The 14,651-nt window shown below is 43.9% G+C and overlaps 1 protein-coding gene across 3 annotated transcripts in view; it reads left to right on the top strand.

Annotated features, from left to right (window-relative positions):
• Positions 1–14,651, top strand: part of YEATS2 (YEATS domain containing 2) — a 77,198-nt gene that overhangs the window by 21,034 nt on the left and 41,513 nt on the right. For all 3 annotated transcript variants that reach the window (XM_075861304.1, XM_075861303.1, XM_075861301.1), the window contains exons 7-12: positions 618–779; positions 1,695–1,806; positions 2,099–2,143; positions 4,656–4,812; positions 9,969–10,190; positions 10,295–10,392. In XM_075861304.1, the coding sequence (XP_075717419.1) occupies positions 618–779; positions 1,695–1,806; positions 2,099–2,143; positions 4,656–4,812; positions 9,969–10,190; positions 10,295–10,392 (796 nt within the window). The remainder of the gene's footprint in view (positions 1–617; positions 780–1,694; positions 1,807–2,098; positions 2,144–4,655; positions 4,813–9,968; positions 10,191–10,294; positions 10,393–14,651) is intronic.

Here is a 14,651-nt window from a genome sequence, read left to right on the forward strand (position 1 = left end):
TACTGCTAAAAGTTAATATAGGGGAGGGGGAGGGCATTGTAAACTTACCTTTTATCTTGGTTATGCAAGTTGAATGGCCGCAAGTGCCACATTCTGCACTGATTGTGCACTAGAACCGTCAATCAGGAGATCACTAGAGTCGTCACGAAGAGGGATGGGGCTGGCAGCGTGCAGTTCAGGAAGTGCCTGCCTTCGTGGCACTTCCATTCGCAACACCAGGGCACCGAGACAAAATGTATGTTTACAATTTCCTCCCCTTTATCGCCCTCTCAGCAGTTTTGAGGCCTCAAAACTGCTGACAGATTACCTGTAAAGTTTGTTGTAAAAGAAAAGGATGTTCCAATTTTTTTATTGTCCAAATCTCATGATCATTGTTGTTTTTTATGTTGGCTCTGTGGTTCAGAGATGTTGTTTTTTTCTGGTTGTACTGGTTACATGTACTGTATGTGATACGGATTTCTGAAGTTGCATTTTTACTTGCATAGAATGTTGAAATAGTCATGTTTAATTTGATCTACTTTGCAAAATAAAATCTGAGAAAAGTGTAAACTAACTGTATAATGCAAATGTACCTATATATTCTACTGCATTATCTTAATTCTTTACTTTATTTTAAGGTACATTCCTCCAGACAAACGAGAGGAAAATGATCAGTCTACTCACAAGTGGATGATTTACGTGAGGGGGTCTAGAAAGGAACCAAGCATTGACCATTTTGTGAAAAAAGTCTGGTTCTTTCTGCACCCAAGTTACAAGCCTAATGACCTTGTGGAGGTCCGGTGAGTTCTTCGAATCAACTTGTATTGAAATTTCCACTGCCGATCACTGCGTTCCAGCACCGTACCAGACACATACGCAGTCCTACATATGGGGCTGGGCCTGTGTAAACAATAAATATGAGGGTGCCTCTTCATACCGCTGATCGGGCAGGGGTACTGGGGGTCAGATCCCCACTGATGAAACATCAATGCCCTATCCTTAGTCTTGTCAAACCCTGTAAAATGTCTAGCTCCAAAATTAAGTGGAATATACACAATATGGGCAAATGAGAAAATAGTTTCAGCTACAGTATAGATTACATTTTGGTAAACTATATATGTTAATAAATCGTATACCCAGCAATTACATACTATATACCTGTTTCTCATTTTTGCCCTCCAAGTCCAATAATCTATATGAGGCAGCCAGTATTTTGACAATGGCGCAGCCGACACAGGCAATTTGATTTCCGTGTGGCTTTTGTGCTATATATTTGAAATATTCCTACATGTAAAGGCATCTAATTCATGTAATAAATACATACATTGATACTTGGACACCCCTACTTTGACGCTTCATTCAATGTCTATGGAGCTCACGGAAACAGCTCTCGGCTGTTTTTGTTGGTTTTGTCTGACCACGGCTCCATTCAAACTCCTCCTCACTGTGGTCCTGCAGTGATGAGAAAGAGGGGCTTGGAAACTCCGTTCTAGTGATTGGTTGGCCCCCTAGCGATCAGACATTTATAACCTATCCTGCGGATAAGTAATCAATGTCCTTCAGCGGACAACCCGTTTAATATCGGCGTACATTTTTCGTAATGCTCTTTTTTCTAAATCGGCAGAAAATTCAGGCAGCCTTCTTACTTGCTTTTATGCTCACATTGTTCACTTGTATTTATACATGACTAGTCCGTAAAACCTTTTTGTCTTTAGGGAACCTCCTTTCCACTTAAGACGCAGAGGCTGGGGTGAATTTCCTGTAAGAGTCCAGATACATTTTCAAGACAGCCAAAATAAGCGGATTGATATCATTCATAACCTGAAGGTACTTAAGTTTGAAAATTCTATGTAATCAGAATATTTTTTAGGCTCCATTCACACTACACTTAGGTCTACGTGTGGTGTAAATGTTTGAAGTGTACTATTTTGCGGGGGTGGGGGGCGTTGCTATAGATTCAGAGGAAGAACTATGACCATCTCTAGTATTGCATTGTGACACTCAGAAATGAAATGGTATAATTAGTGAGTGTATGTAAACATAATAAATCTTGTTATTCCACTGTACATACTAAACGTTTTTAATTCCTAGCATCCATTTTTGTTTTTTTCTATTTTAGTTGGACAGAACGTACACTGGTTTACAGACGCTGGGAGCTGAAACAGTATGGTTTGCTTTCTATTTTTTTAAAAATGTTATCCGTACTTTTTTGTAGCTCTGAGAGCCGTGTTTATTTTCAATGTATACTTCAAACAGCTGTATGAAAGCAACACGAGACTGGTGATCGCAGTCCTGTCAAAGGAAGGGGCTCTTTGAACAGCATTGGCTGCCTCGGCATTCTGTTTGTCAGGGACAGCGATGATACTTAGGCAGACAGGGGCCTAACAAAGATAAGCTCTAGCATGCTGCAAGTCCATTTAAACGGGAAGGCAGTAATGTAATATCATACAACAGTAAAACATTACATTACGGTTAAAAATAAATTTGTTAAAATTCCTTAATGGGTGTTTAAAATAAAATTAATTGTTAAATAAAGGTTAGGAAAAAAAGTCACAAAAAAAGCAATAAAAATGATATTGTTCCCAAAAAGTAATAAACATACACATATTTGACCCCTATACCTGCAACAAACTGCATGGTTATTTTATCTTTTAAGGTAAATTAGTAAAAAAAACAAAAAAATACTGGTGGAATTGATATTTTTTATGTTTTCCCCCATTTTATTATTCAATAAATATTTATTAAAAACCAATGTTCATAAAAGTACAAGAAATGGTAAAGTTTACAATAGAACACATCATCTAAACTGTTATATCTAAGAGATAAAAAGAAAAACATTGACATAGCAAGAGGTGACATCTGACTTGAAACATAAGGAAAGGAGGGGAGAAGGGAGAATGGGAACAAGAGGTTGGAACAGTAGGTGGGGAAAGGGAAAGTTATGTCATAAGTGTTTGGAGACCATCAGGATATCAAGGAGGAGAGTTGTGGGGAGGGTATTTAAGTCCCGGTCAACCAGATATTGAAATGTGGAGGGCTTCAAATTGTGGATCAGGGTAGCCAAATTATATGAAAGGAATAGGACTCAGGGTTATCTATGTTGTCCAAAACCACAAATTCCTCCCATGCGCATAATATGGTCCAAGGATTCGACCCATTGGGCTCTAGTCGGTGGCGTAGGAGTTCTCTAGAAACTGGGAATAATTTTCCTCATAGCCCTTAGGAAATGCCCAAGCAATCCCTTCCGAATGGATGAAATCGAACCCAGTAACATAAAAAGCAAGGTGAACACGGGAATTAGTGGCTGAAGAGTTACAAAGGGAGTTAAAGAGGAGAATAATAGCATCCCACAGACCTCGTATGACCAAGCATGCCCACCAAATGTGAGGCATAGTTCCCTGATGTTTGCTAGAGGGGAAATTATATATATATATATATTAAATGCTAACTTATATCTACCCCAAAATAATAAATCCATGCTGCAAAAGAACAAGGCCTTAAGTAGCAAGATATATTTATAAATAAAAAAAATTTGTCCTGTAGTCTTTGATGCCAAAATGGCCTTTGTCCTTAATACATAACTTTTCAGGTGACTTTTTAGAATAAGTTGCCATATGTGTGTACATGAGGTATAACAATATTGCTGGCCATTATATAATTTGTATTCTGCATTTTTTAGCAGTTTTCCCCTCTGCAGGCTCTATCTCTAATTCTCCGTTTTATCTGAGCTAGTGGGTGGAGCCTAACGGCTATCATGTTTTCTTTACGGTGCACACAGAGATGATGAGAATCCTGCTCTCTTATCTCTATTTATCACATATATAAAGAAGCAACATAAACATGGAAGAGATCATACAGCAGTAATGATCAATGTAGCTGAGAATCCAGCCACTGGAGTGACATAAAACACCAGCAGCTCCACATCTGCATCTTCTTTCCCTGCTCCTGCTTCCCCTCCCCTCTCATAATACTTATATTGGCAGCGTATGTGTGTGTCTGGCTCTCCCTCTGCTCCCCTCTCCTGCTTCCCCTTCCCCTCTCCATAGACTTCTTTGGGTAGCATGTCTTTTTCTCTCCCTGCTCCCTTCTGTGTCTCTCCCCGCTCCCTCCTTCTGCTCTCCGTTCCCCTCTCCCTAGTCTTGTATTGGCAACGTGGCTGCGTCTCTCTCTGCTCCTGCTCTGTCCTTCTGCCCCTTTCCCCTCTCCAAAGACTTCTATGGGAAGGCTGTGAAGAGACACACCTCCCCCCAATACCTGCTGTCTGTCTCCTCTGCTCTGTAAGTAGAGACAGATTTTGCTTGACAACAGGGGGTGGACAGCAGATTACAGGAAGGGAGATACCTAGTGGCTGTAACTTCATACAGAATTTGCATGGATAAAACAACTGCATTTTAACAGTAAGTAAATTACAAAAGTGATATATATCACGTATACTATTAGGTTAGCATACATTTTTGAAAAGTTAGTGTCCAATTAAAGGATTATGCAAGCAACCAATTATCCGACACTTTTGTTAGAATCATCATGCATTACTGTTTTAATAATGACCCTTGACAATATTTAATACCTTCCACTGTACTGGCTGCTGGCACAACCTGTCTGAGAATGTCAGTAACACATCTCAAGCTATATGGCCAGCTTTCTTTGGAATTCATTTTTTTCTTTACTGGTTGCAGGTTGTCGAAGTTGAACTTCTTAGACACTCTCTTGGAGAAGATTACCTGTATTCACAATCGTCTAATGAATCTAGTCAGTCTGAAGGATCTATCCCTGGTCCAGCCACCATTAAATCATCACCGAACAAAGGCAGCCATGAGTTAACCACAGAAAAAGGTAAATTTAAAGGTAGGGCTGGGCGATGAATCGAATTAATTCTATTAATTCGCCCTCAAGGACTCTCACGATTCTGTTTTTTAACAGAATCGTAGAATCGATTCTTTACTGGCGCCATGGTGCAGGAGGAAGCTTCGCCCTACCGTCTAGTCACTGCCTGTTCTGTCTTTGCTTCCCCACGGAGCTGCTGTTCTGTAGTGAACAAAATTATACAGCACGGAACAGCAGTTCCGTGAGGAAGCAGGGACTTCTAGTACATAGCCACACCGCACTGTAGATACCGCCCCGCTGTATATAGCACCACCCGCCTCCCTTGCAGAACGCACCCCCCCACTTGTACCTTGTAGATCGCACCATAACCCCCTCCCCCTTATAAATAGCATTGCCATAGATAGCACCCCCCTTGCAGATCCTTGGGGATTCAGCTCTTAGTGGCATCTACAGTGGCGCGATCTATAAGGAAGGGGGGGGGGGGTTTGTGGTGCGATTTACAAGGTACATGAGGGGGCTGCAAGGGAGGGTGGTGGTGCTGTGATCTACAAGGTGGGGTACGATCTACGTGGGGGTGCTATCTGCAAGGGGGTGTGGCCCCGTACATGGGTGCTGTGTAACTATATTTTTGGTTTGGCACTAAGTGGGCACTGGCACTACATGTGGGCACTGTGGCACTCACTGTATGTGTGCACGGTCACTGTATATGGGCACTGTCACTATATGTGGGCACTGTCACTATATGTGGGCACTGTGGCACGGTCACTACATGTGGGCACTGGCACAGTCACTACATGTGGGTACGGTCATTACAAGTGAGCACTGTGGCACGTCACTACATGTGGGCACTGGGGCACTAACACTATATGTGGGCACTGTCACTTTATGTGGGCACTGTGGCACTGTCAGTACATTTGGGCACTGTCACTACATGTGGGCACTGGGGCACTGTCACTATATGTGGGCACTCTGGCACTATATGTGGGCACTATGGCACGATCTACGCTAGCAAATGAAATCCATCCTTTTTTCTTTTTTTTTCTTTTTTTTAACGGCCATGAAAGACAGACTGGAAATGGATGAGAATTTGGAGACACTGATGCAAAATGGACATGAAAAACCGGCCATTGATCAGTTTTTAATGGTCTTTTTGGTTTTTTTCACTGTCGTGTGATTGTAACCTTAATGACTATGATTCCAGGAGTCCCGTTCACATGTACCGTGATCGGGCCACGAAATCCGGCTAACACACGGACCGTTTTTCACGGTTCAATCACGGTCATACGAATCCGGCAATGTCGGAGACCGGCTGAGGTGGTGACGGGTAGATAGGATGTTAGTGCACGCAGCGCAAAATTGATTTCAAGTCGAAAATCGGCCACAGTGTTGGAAAAAAAAATCTAGATTTTACTTTTTGGCAAAATCGTATATCCACTGTAGAGTATAATTTTACAGTTTACATAAGAAGGGATTTGTAAATACATTGCATTACCAATTTTTCATTGATCATGGGTTAAGGCCTATATTCTGGTCCAAAAGTGCAGTTACAATTCCTCTGGTTGTTTAATGAAAAAGTTTACAAAATTGTAGTCCGATACAACCCTAACAGCTTAGTGCATGGGACAGTTTTGTTTTTCCAATATCAATGCCTGCCTTCTCAGAATACAAATTATCATTGCAAGCTCTGTGCAGACATTGTGCCGACAAGAATACTTAAAGATTTCAGTTCTGAAACCATCGGAATTGTGAATGCAGCTCTGGGGTATCATACAGGCTGTAACTGCATAACCTATACTAATCAGACCGGACACAGCACACTCCTGCTTGGGCGCTGCTGCAGTAGGATCTAGAATTGCACCACTTTTTCTAGGATCTGCACTTAGGCATCCTCTTTTCTAACAGACCCCTTCTCTAGACTACCGACTAAGTATATGTCTCCCTGCCTGCCTTCACACTGACTCAGAGTCCGTGTAAATACACGCAGGGAGCCATATATCTAGGTAACCCCAGGTGGCCATTACGCCCTTTTCAGGGTGGTATTAGCCTTACCTTATTGCAGTACTTGAGTGGAATAATTGTCACCAGTTTTTCCCCAGTTATTAGAGTGGGATGTGGTGACCCTTCTACTGCCATGTAAGCTACCAAAGGAGAATAATAATAATAATAATCTTTATATAGCGCCAACATATTTCACAGCACTTTACAATTCAGGGGGTACATTGTACAGACAATATCAGACATTACATAGTGACAAAACTAATTTACAATTCAAACAAGAGGAGTGGGGACCCTGCTCACAAGAGCTTACAATCTATGAGGAAATAAGGGAGAGACAAAATGTGAAAAATGCTTGTTAAGTATAATGGTCCAGCCATCTTTTATACATATGGGGTAGTAACATAAAGCTGCATGAGCCGGTCACCAGCCAGTAACGGTGTGTGACACACGTGAAGTGCATTCATTCAGATCTTAGTCAAAAATAACCCCAGGGCAGCGGGCGTGCTGCCTGGGAGTTATGGTAGTGCCACATACAGAGATGGAGACATCAGGTTTGGGGAGGTTAGTAGATGGTGGGAACACAAGGAGCTCAGTTTTAGAAAGATTCAGTTTCAGATAGAGAGAGGACATGATGTTAGAGACAGCGGACAGACAATCACTGGTGTTCTGTATTAGAGCAGGGGTGATGTCATGGAAAGAGGCATATAATTGGGTGTCATCAGCGTAGAGATGGTACTGGAAGCCAAATCTGCTGATGGTTTGTCCAATAGGGGCTGTGTAGAGAAAAAAGAGGAGCGGACCTAGGACTGATCCCTGAGGAACCCCAATAGCAAGGGGAAGAGGAGAAGTAGAACCCGCAAACAACACACTGAACGAGCGGTCAGAGAGATAGGAGGAAAACCAATCGAGAGCCGTGTCTTTAAGGCCAATAGAGTGGAGCATGTTAAGGAGTTTGTGGTCTACGGTGTCAAAGACTGCAGAGAGATCCAGAAGAATCAGGAGAGAGGATTTGCCATTAGATTTAGCCGCCAAGAGATCGTTTGAGACTTTAGTAAGGGCAGTCTCTGTGGAGTGTAGAGTGTGGAAACCAGATTGTAAGGGGTTCAAGAGATAGCGGATAAGGCGAGAGTAGACTAAGTGTTCCAGGAGTTTGGATGAAGGGGAGATTAGAGACAGGTCGGTAGTTAGCAGCGCTGGATGGGTCAAGAGTTGATTTTTTCAGTAATGGGTTTATAATGGCCTGTTTAAAAGAGGAGGGAAAGATTCCGGAAGAAAGAGAGAGGTTAAATATTTTAGTCAGGTGACCAGTGACAGCTGGGGAGAGGGACCGGAGGAGGTGTTAGGGGATGGGGTTACCAGGGCAGGTTGTAGGACGAGAAGAAGAGAGGAGCCTGGAGACTTCTTCTATTATTGGGTCAAATGCTGAGAGTGAAGAAGAGGGAGTGCAGGAGGGAAGGGGATCGATGTTACTAGGGGACTGGGAGATAATATCATGTTGTCAATTTTAACTTTAAAATTAAGTGGCCAGGTCTTCAGCACTGAGATCTGTGATTGGCGTATACACTTTAGGACCAAAGAGGGAATGAAAATTATCAAAGAGGAGTTTTGGATTATCAGATAATGTGGAGATGAGAGAAGTGAAATAGACTTGTTTGGCTCTGTGAAGGGCAGAGTTGTACGTTCTCAGCATAAGAATCCTCCGTACAGGCAACCATTGTAACTCGCTATGCTTGCTCCACATGCGTCCAAAAGTTTTCATGTAGGCAACCTGCTCCTTCGTGTGATGCATGCCAGGCTCCAAATCAATCACCTGTGACTCTGCCACCTCCAGCATTGCCCACGCCTACTCCTGAACATACCGAGCTGGAAAGGGCCCATTCCCTTTTTCTGTTCTGCTGGTGACCTCACTAATGTCACCCAGTCCATGACGGGCATTATTGTGACTAGCCTTCCTTGGATTCTCCATCAACGTCTTCCTTATGTGGCAGGCCCCAAAAAATGGGCTAGATCTTTCTCATCCGCCACCTGTATCTCTCTTTGCTTGCTGCTTCCAGGTTTTGTCTGAAGGAGAAACTTTAGATTCTAACTCGTAACTGGATGAGGAGCAGTCTAAACTGTCATCCACAGTGGACAGTCTAATCACAGCAGTCCGGGGCGCCAAACAAATCACTGATTCGGAACAGTCTCCCTCACCTGAGACTGTCACCTCCCGCCACCCCAAGCGGTCTCATAAGTCTTTTCCCTCTGACTCAGAGTTTGAAGAGGTAGTCTCCAAGGAATGGAATCATCCTTTTCCGGAAGATATCTCCTCCAAATGAGCTAAATCGCCAGCGGTGGACCCATTTGTATTACGCCTAGCCACTAGTGCTACTATTTCCACGGTGGACGCAGACTCTTTCCGCAAACCTTTGGACTGCCGCATAGAGTCCTTCTCTAGGTCCTCTTTTGAAGCTACTGGCTTGTCCTTGAGACTGATTTTTGCTACCTCTTGGGTCAGCATAACCTCCACTGAATGGGTTTGCCAATTTAGTCACGATATTTTCTCTGGGACACCCAGTTAAGGATTAGTGGAACTCTGTTATAAGCTGTCTAGTGGCACCACATATCTGTGTGAAGTCTTCCTGGATGCAGGGTGCCTTGTCACCCACGCTTCGGCTTTCATTGTTGCCATTCACAGAACAGCCTGGCTTAAATGCTGGTCCGCCAACACTCCTTCAAAGCGGTCCTTAACAAGGAAACATAACTCAATAAGCCTTACCCGTCAGCCTGTTAGCAAATTATTGTTTTTCAAGAGATTGTAGTCTTCATATCATAGGAAAACTGCCATAAACAGTAGTCTTGTCTTCTGCCCCTAAAGATAGCAAGGGAGGGGGATTTGATTTTCCTGTGGCCGTCTATAACGGTGTTAGTAGTATTCATACTGCAAGTTTGTGCAAGTAATGGAATTTATTATAAAGCAATTACCTAATATTTAAAGTGAATGACCACCATATTTTATTATTGAGATCAATGTATGAACTGTATACTGTAGGTTCCTAAACTCCCCCTAGTGGTGGCTGCAGAATTTTAAAAACTGAAGTACTTAAAGTATTGTATATTTAACTGTTTGATATATAAATATTGTATTGGCAAATACTTATTTGACACTTTCTCTTTTTTTTTATAAGGATATGGTGAATCAGATCCCACATTTTACACTCAACCCTCATCACTTGAGCGTACACCAACAAAAATGACCCAGAGATTTACTATTGGAGCACACGGCAGCACCGCTTTCCAACCCATCACTGCCAGTTGTAAGATTGTCCCCCAGGGTCAAGCAACAAGCTTGGCTGAATCACCTGGAAAATCTTTCCAGCCAATTACAATGAGCTGCAAAATTGTGTCTGGTAAGTCTCCTATTGCTGCTAAAATAGATTATTTTAACGTTGTATAATATGTCTATGTTTAATAAATGTTACAAAAAGAAAACGGTTTATTTTTATTTTTTCAGGTAGTCCTACAAGCAAGCACTCCAACCTATCTCAAGGTGGGACATGCTCGCCTTTGCCCAAGATTCATGGCAGCAGTTTCATAACTCAGAATATAAAGGTAAAGATTAATTTTTAATGTATTCATTTATTTTCACTGAGGCTAGTTACCCTCCCCCCTCTTTGAGCCAGAATTGTGAGCTACTATGTGTGAGAGACATTGAAGATTTCTGTATTACATGGACAGAAAATACAAAATTTCTTGTTGTTGACATGGGGGGGGGGGTACAGCACTATGGGTAAAGGCCCTTGCAACTGTGAGGCTCCCACTAGGTAGGGAAGAGTGTTGGTTCCACCCAGGCAAACCATATCCTACCTGCAGACACTGGACTAATAACTTTTATCCTAGTGCCCCTAGGAACAGACACGACCTGCTCAGGTCTGCTGCATTTTTTTTATTTTAGTTTTGTTCATTTCCCACAGGTTTTCCTCAATCCTTCCCCAAAGGTGGGATTCCCTTTCATTTACAATTTCACTCTCTCCATATGTGTCTTTCTCCTGGGAGGAATCTAAAGCACTCTCACAGGATGTGGCCCCCATGACTGGGCAAAGTCCTTCTCCCAGGCCATGGGGGACATTTCCAGACTCTCTCAGACAATGGTTGAGTCTCTGGAATTCTTTCTATCCTAAATAGTGTCCCAGATCTACGCTACCCTAGAATCTCAAATTGGGGCAGCGCACACTCTTCCCTGTCGTAGGCCACAGATGAGGCCCCGAGGTGCCAGGGTCAGATCCCGCTCTTCAGGGTTATTCGCAAGTGCCCCCTGTAGGGTCAGTCTGTCCCCACTGAATTCTCAGTCAGAGTCAGAATAAGACACTAAATTGGCAGCAGCTATGCAGGAATTGATACGTGTGGTCAGGGACACATTACACGTTAAAATTGTCTCCCCCCTCCTCTCAGGGAGAAATGTTTTTCCACCAGCCTCTTGTTTTCCCAAACCACAGCGAGTTTGGGGAACTCCTCTCTAAGGAATGGAAGCATCCTGAAAGGCTCTTGGCCTCCTCCAAGAGGAGGGATATGCTCTTCCCCTTCTATGAGGATTTGGTCTCCAAATAGGCTGTTTCTTCTTCGGTGGATCCGTCTATGTCGAAATTGTCCAAGAGCAACACACTACTGCTGTCAGGTGCGGTGTCTTTTTGCGGTTCTCTTGACAATATATTGGATTCACTGGATGGATCTGTTTTTGTGGCAGCAGGATCTACCCTGCTTCCAACATTCAACTTTTCCTGGGTTACCAGGGTTTGCTCTGTCTAGGCTAAACTAGTTCACCAGGGTTTTTCAGAAGGAGCTTTGCAGGAAGATCTGACCAATCTGGCCGCTAAGCTTATCCATTCCTCCCAAGTTCTTATGTGACAGCTGATTTGGTGGCGATCCGCCGCTCAGTTTGGCTTAAATCTTTGGAGGCAGACCCTACTTCAAAGAAGGCCCTCATTGACCTTCCTTTTGTTGGGGGCAGACTCTTTGGCAAGTGTCTGGATGAAATTATCTCTGAGGCTACTGGCGACAAGAGTTCCCTCCCATTTTAGAAATGTCCTTAACGCCAACAGCCTTCCCAATGTTCTTAGAGCTTTCGTTACTTTTCATAACGTTGCCTCTCAGAGATTAGTGATGAGGCCTAAACCCACAGACTCTGGACGTGCATCCTACAAGCCCTCCACTTCCAGAACATCTTCTGTCTGAAGGTGTCTCCCTACTTGAGCCTTTTTGTCAAATGGCTTCTGTACATGGGCGACACCTTGGTCAGGGTCCAGAATGACAACTCCACAGAGGTCGCCTTTCTGAACCCTCAAGGCAGCACAAGGAGCCGGGTGGAGATGAGGGAATCTTCTCCACCGAACACCACGTCCCAGCACTGTCTGTGGTCCATGTGGAGCTCCATCTGGAAATTTTCCTCCAGACTTGCTGCAAGTAGGGCCACTCCAGGTGTGCACCTATTTGCATCTTGTTTCAACCATAAGGATTCCAGCTTAAGTGGCCAGAGCTCGGGACCCCTGGGCTCTTGTCGTCGATGTGCTGTTCACTCATTTTGGAAGGGTTCCTTCTTATGTAACTCTTCCCTACCCTTTCGCTACTGACCAGAGTTATTTTGGGGTATTAAGGCGGGGGCATTCCAGCCATTCATCATGGCGCCTTCCGATGCGACCCAACCTCCTTTTTCAAGGTCTGCTGTTCCTCCCCACTAAATCTCGGCTTCGTTATGTGACGTCGCTGTTGAGGTTTTGTGATCCTATGGTCTTTCTGAACCTGTCATCCAGACGATGTTAAAGGCCTGTAAACCTCAATTAGTCAAGGTATACGTGGAAGGGCTTTTTCTGTTGGTGGAAACAATGCAGTTTCCATCCCTTGATGTATTCCACCCCTAGGATTCAGAGTTTTCTGCAGTCCAGTTTGCACCAGGGCCTTAGCCTGGTTTCTTTTAAAGAGGCTCTGTCACCAGATTTTGCAACCCCTATCTCCTATTGCAGCAGATCGGCGCTGCAATGTAGATAAGAGTAACGTTTTTGTTTTTTTTCAAAAACGAGCATTTTTGGCCAAGTTATGACCATTTTTATATTTATGCAAATGAGGCTTTCTTAAGTACAACTGGGCGGGTTTAAAGTTATGTACAACTGGGCGTGTATTATGTGTGTACATCGGGGCGTTTTTACTTCTTTTACTAGCTGGGCGTTGTGAATAGAAGTGTATGATGCTGACGAATCAGCATCATCCACTTCTCTTCGTTAACACCCAGCTTCTGGCAGTGCACAGACACACAGCGTGTTCTCGAGAGATCACGCTGTGACGTCACTTCCTGCCCCAGGTCCTGCATCGTGTCGGACGAGCGAGGACACATCGGCACCAGGCGACAGAGGCTACAGTTGATTCTGCAGCAGCATCGGCGTTTGCAGGTAAGTCGATGTAGCCTCTGTCGTCCTCGCTCGTCCGACACGATGCAGGACCTGGGGCAGGAAGTGACGTCACAGTGTGATCTCTCGAGAACACGCTGTGTGTCTGTGCACTGCCAGAAGCTGGGTGTTAACGAAGAGAAGTGGATGATGCTGATACACATTTTTATAAAAAAAAACAACACATTTTCAAAGGTGTACATAGCCTTTAAAGGCCAGGTCTCTACGCTCTCTATTCTTTCAGTGAACGTTGGCTTATAATTCCCAAGTGAAGACATTCTTGCAGGGTGTGGCCCATTCAGTCCCTTCTTTTCGGCATCCCTTTGAGTCCTGGGATTTATACCTGGTTCTGGGGGCTCTTTAGGCATCCCTTTTCAAATCATTGCAGAATGTTTCACTTTGACTCCTTTCCTGGAAGGTTGCCGTCCTTTTGGCCAATATTTTACATCAGACGGGTTTCGGAACCATCTGCACTGTCCTGTAAGTCCCCCTTCCTCGTTTCCTACAGGGATAAGGTAGTTTTCTGTCCCATCCCACCCTTTCCCCTGAAGGTGGTCTCTGTTTTTCACATCAATAAGCATATTGTCCTCCCTTCTGTTCCTTCCCATCCCATCCAAGGGAGCGCGCCATTCACTGCCTCGATGTGGTGAGAGCAGTACACCGCTAAACTTCTGCAACTGAGTCGTTCAGACACTACGACTGTCTTTTTGTGATTCCCGAAGGAATGCGCAAGGCCTTGTCGACTTCTATTGCTCGCTGGATTAGGGTTCCTCCCTTTCCGTTTGCCGCCCATTCCACGAGGGCTGTCAGTGAATCCTGGGCGATACAGCACCAAGTTTCAGTTTCTCAGATTTGCAAGGCTGCTACCTGGGCTTCTGTGCCCACCTTCACAAAGTTCTACCAAATTCATACACTGGCTCTCTCTGATGCTAGCCTGGTTTACAAGGTACTCCTAGCTGCTGCTCATCTATCTTTTTGGGCGTTTTCTCTGATTTGGACCTTCGGGGGCTTTGCAAATGCGACATTACCTCCGCAAACCATTCCTGCTAAATTTGAGCTCTAAGCCCTGCCGTGTGTCCAAACAGCCGTTTATTACCACATGTGGGGTACTTGTACTCTGGAGAAATTGCTTTACAAATGTTGCGCTGCTTTTTCTCCTTTAGTCGTTGTGGAAATAAGAAAAAATTAGCTAAACCTACATTTTCTTTGAAAGAATGTAGATTTTAATTTTCACGGCCTACTTCCAATAATTTCTGCAAAAACCTGTGGGGTCAAAATGCTAACTATACCCATAGATCATATTCTTGAGGCGTCTAGTTTCTCAAATTGGGTCACTTTTGGGGGATTTCCACTGTTTTGGCAATGCAAGAGCCCTTCAAACCTGACATGGAGCCTAAAATATTTTCTAATAAAAAGGAGGCCCTAAATCCACTA

Source organism: Rhinoderma darwinii, chromosome 4, assembly GCF_050947455.1.
Source record: "Rhinoderma darwinii isolate aRhiDar2 chromosome 4, aRhiDar2.hap1, whole genome shotgun sequence".
Classification (NCBI taxonomy): Eukaryota; Metazoa; Chordata; class Amphibia; order Anura; family Rhinodermatidae; genus Rhinoderma; species Rhinoderma darwinii.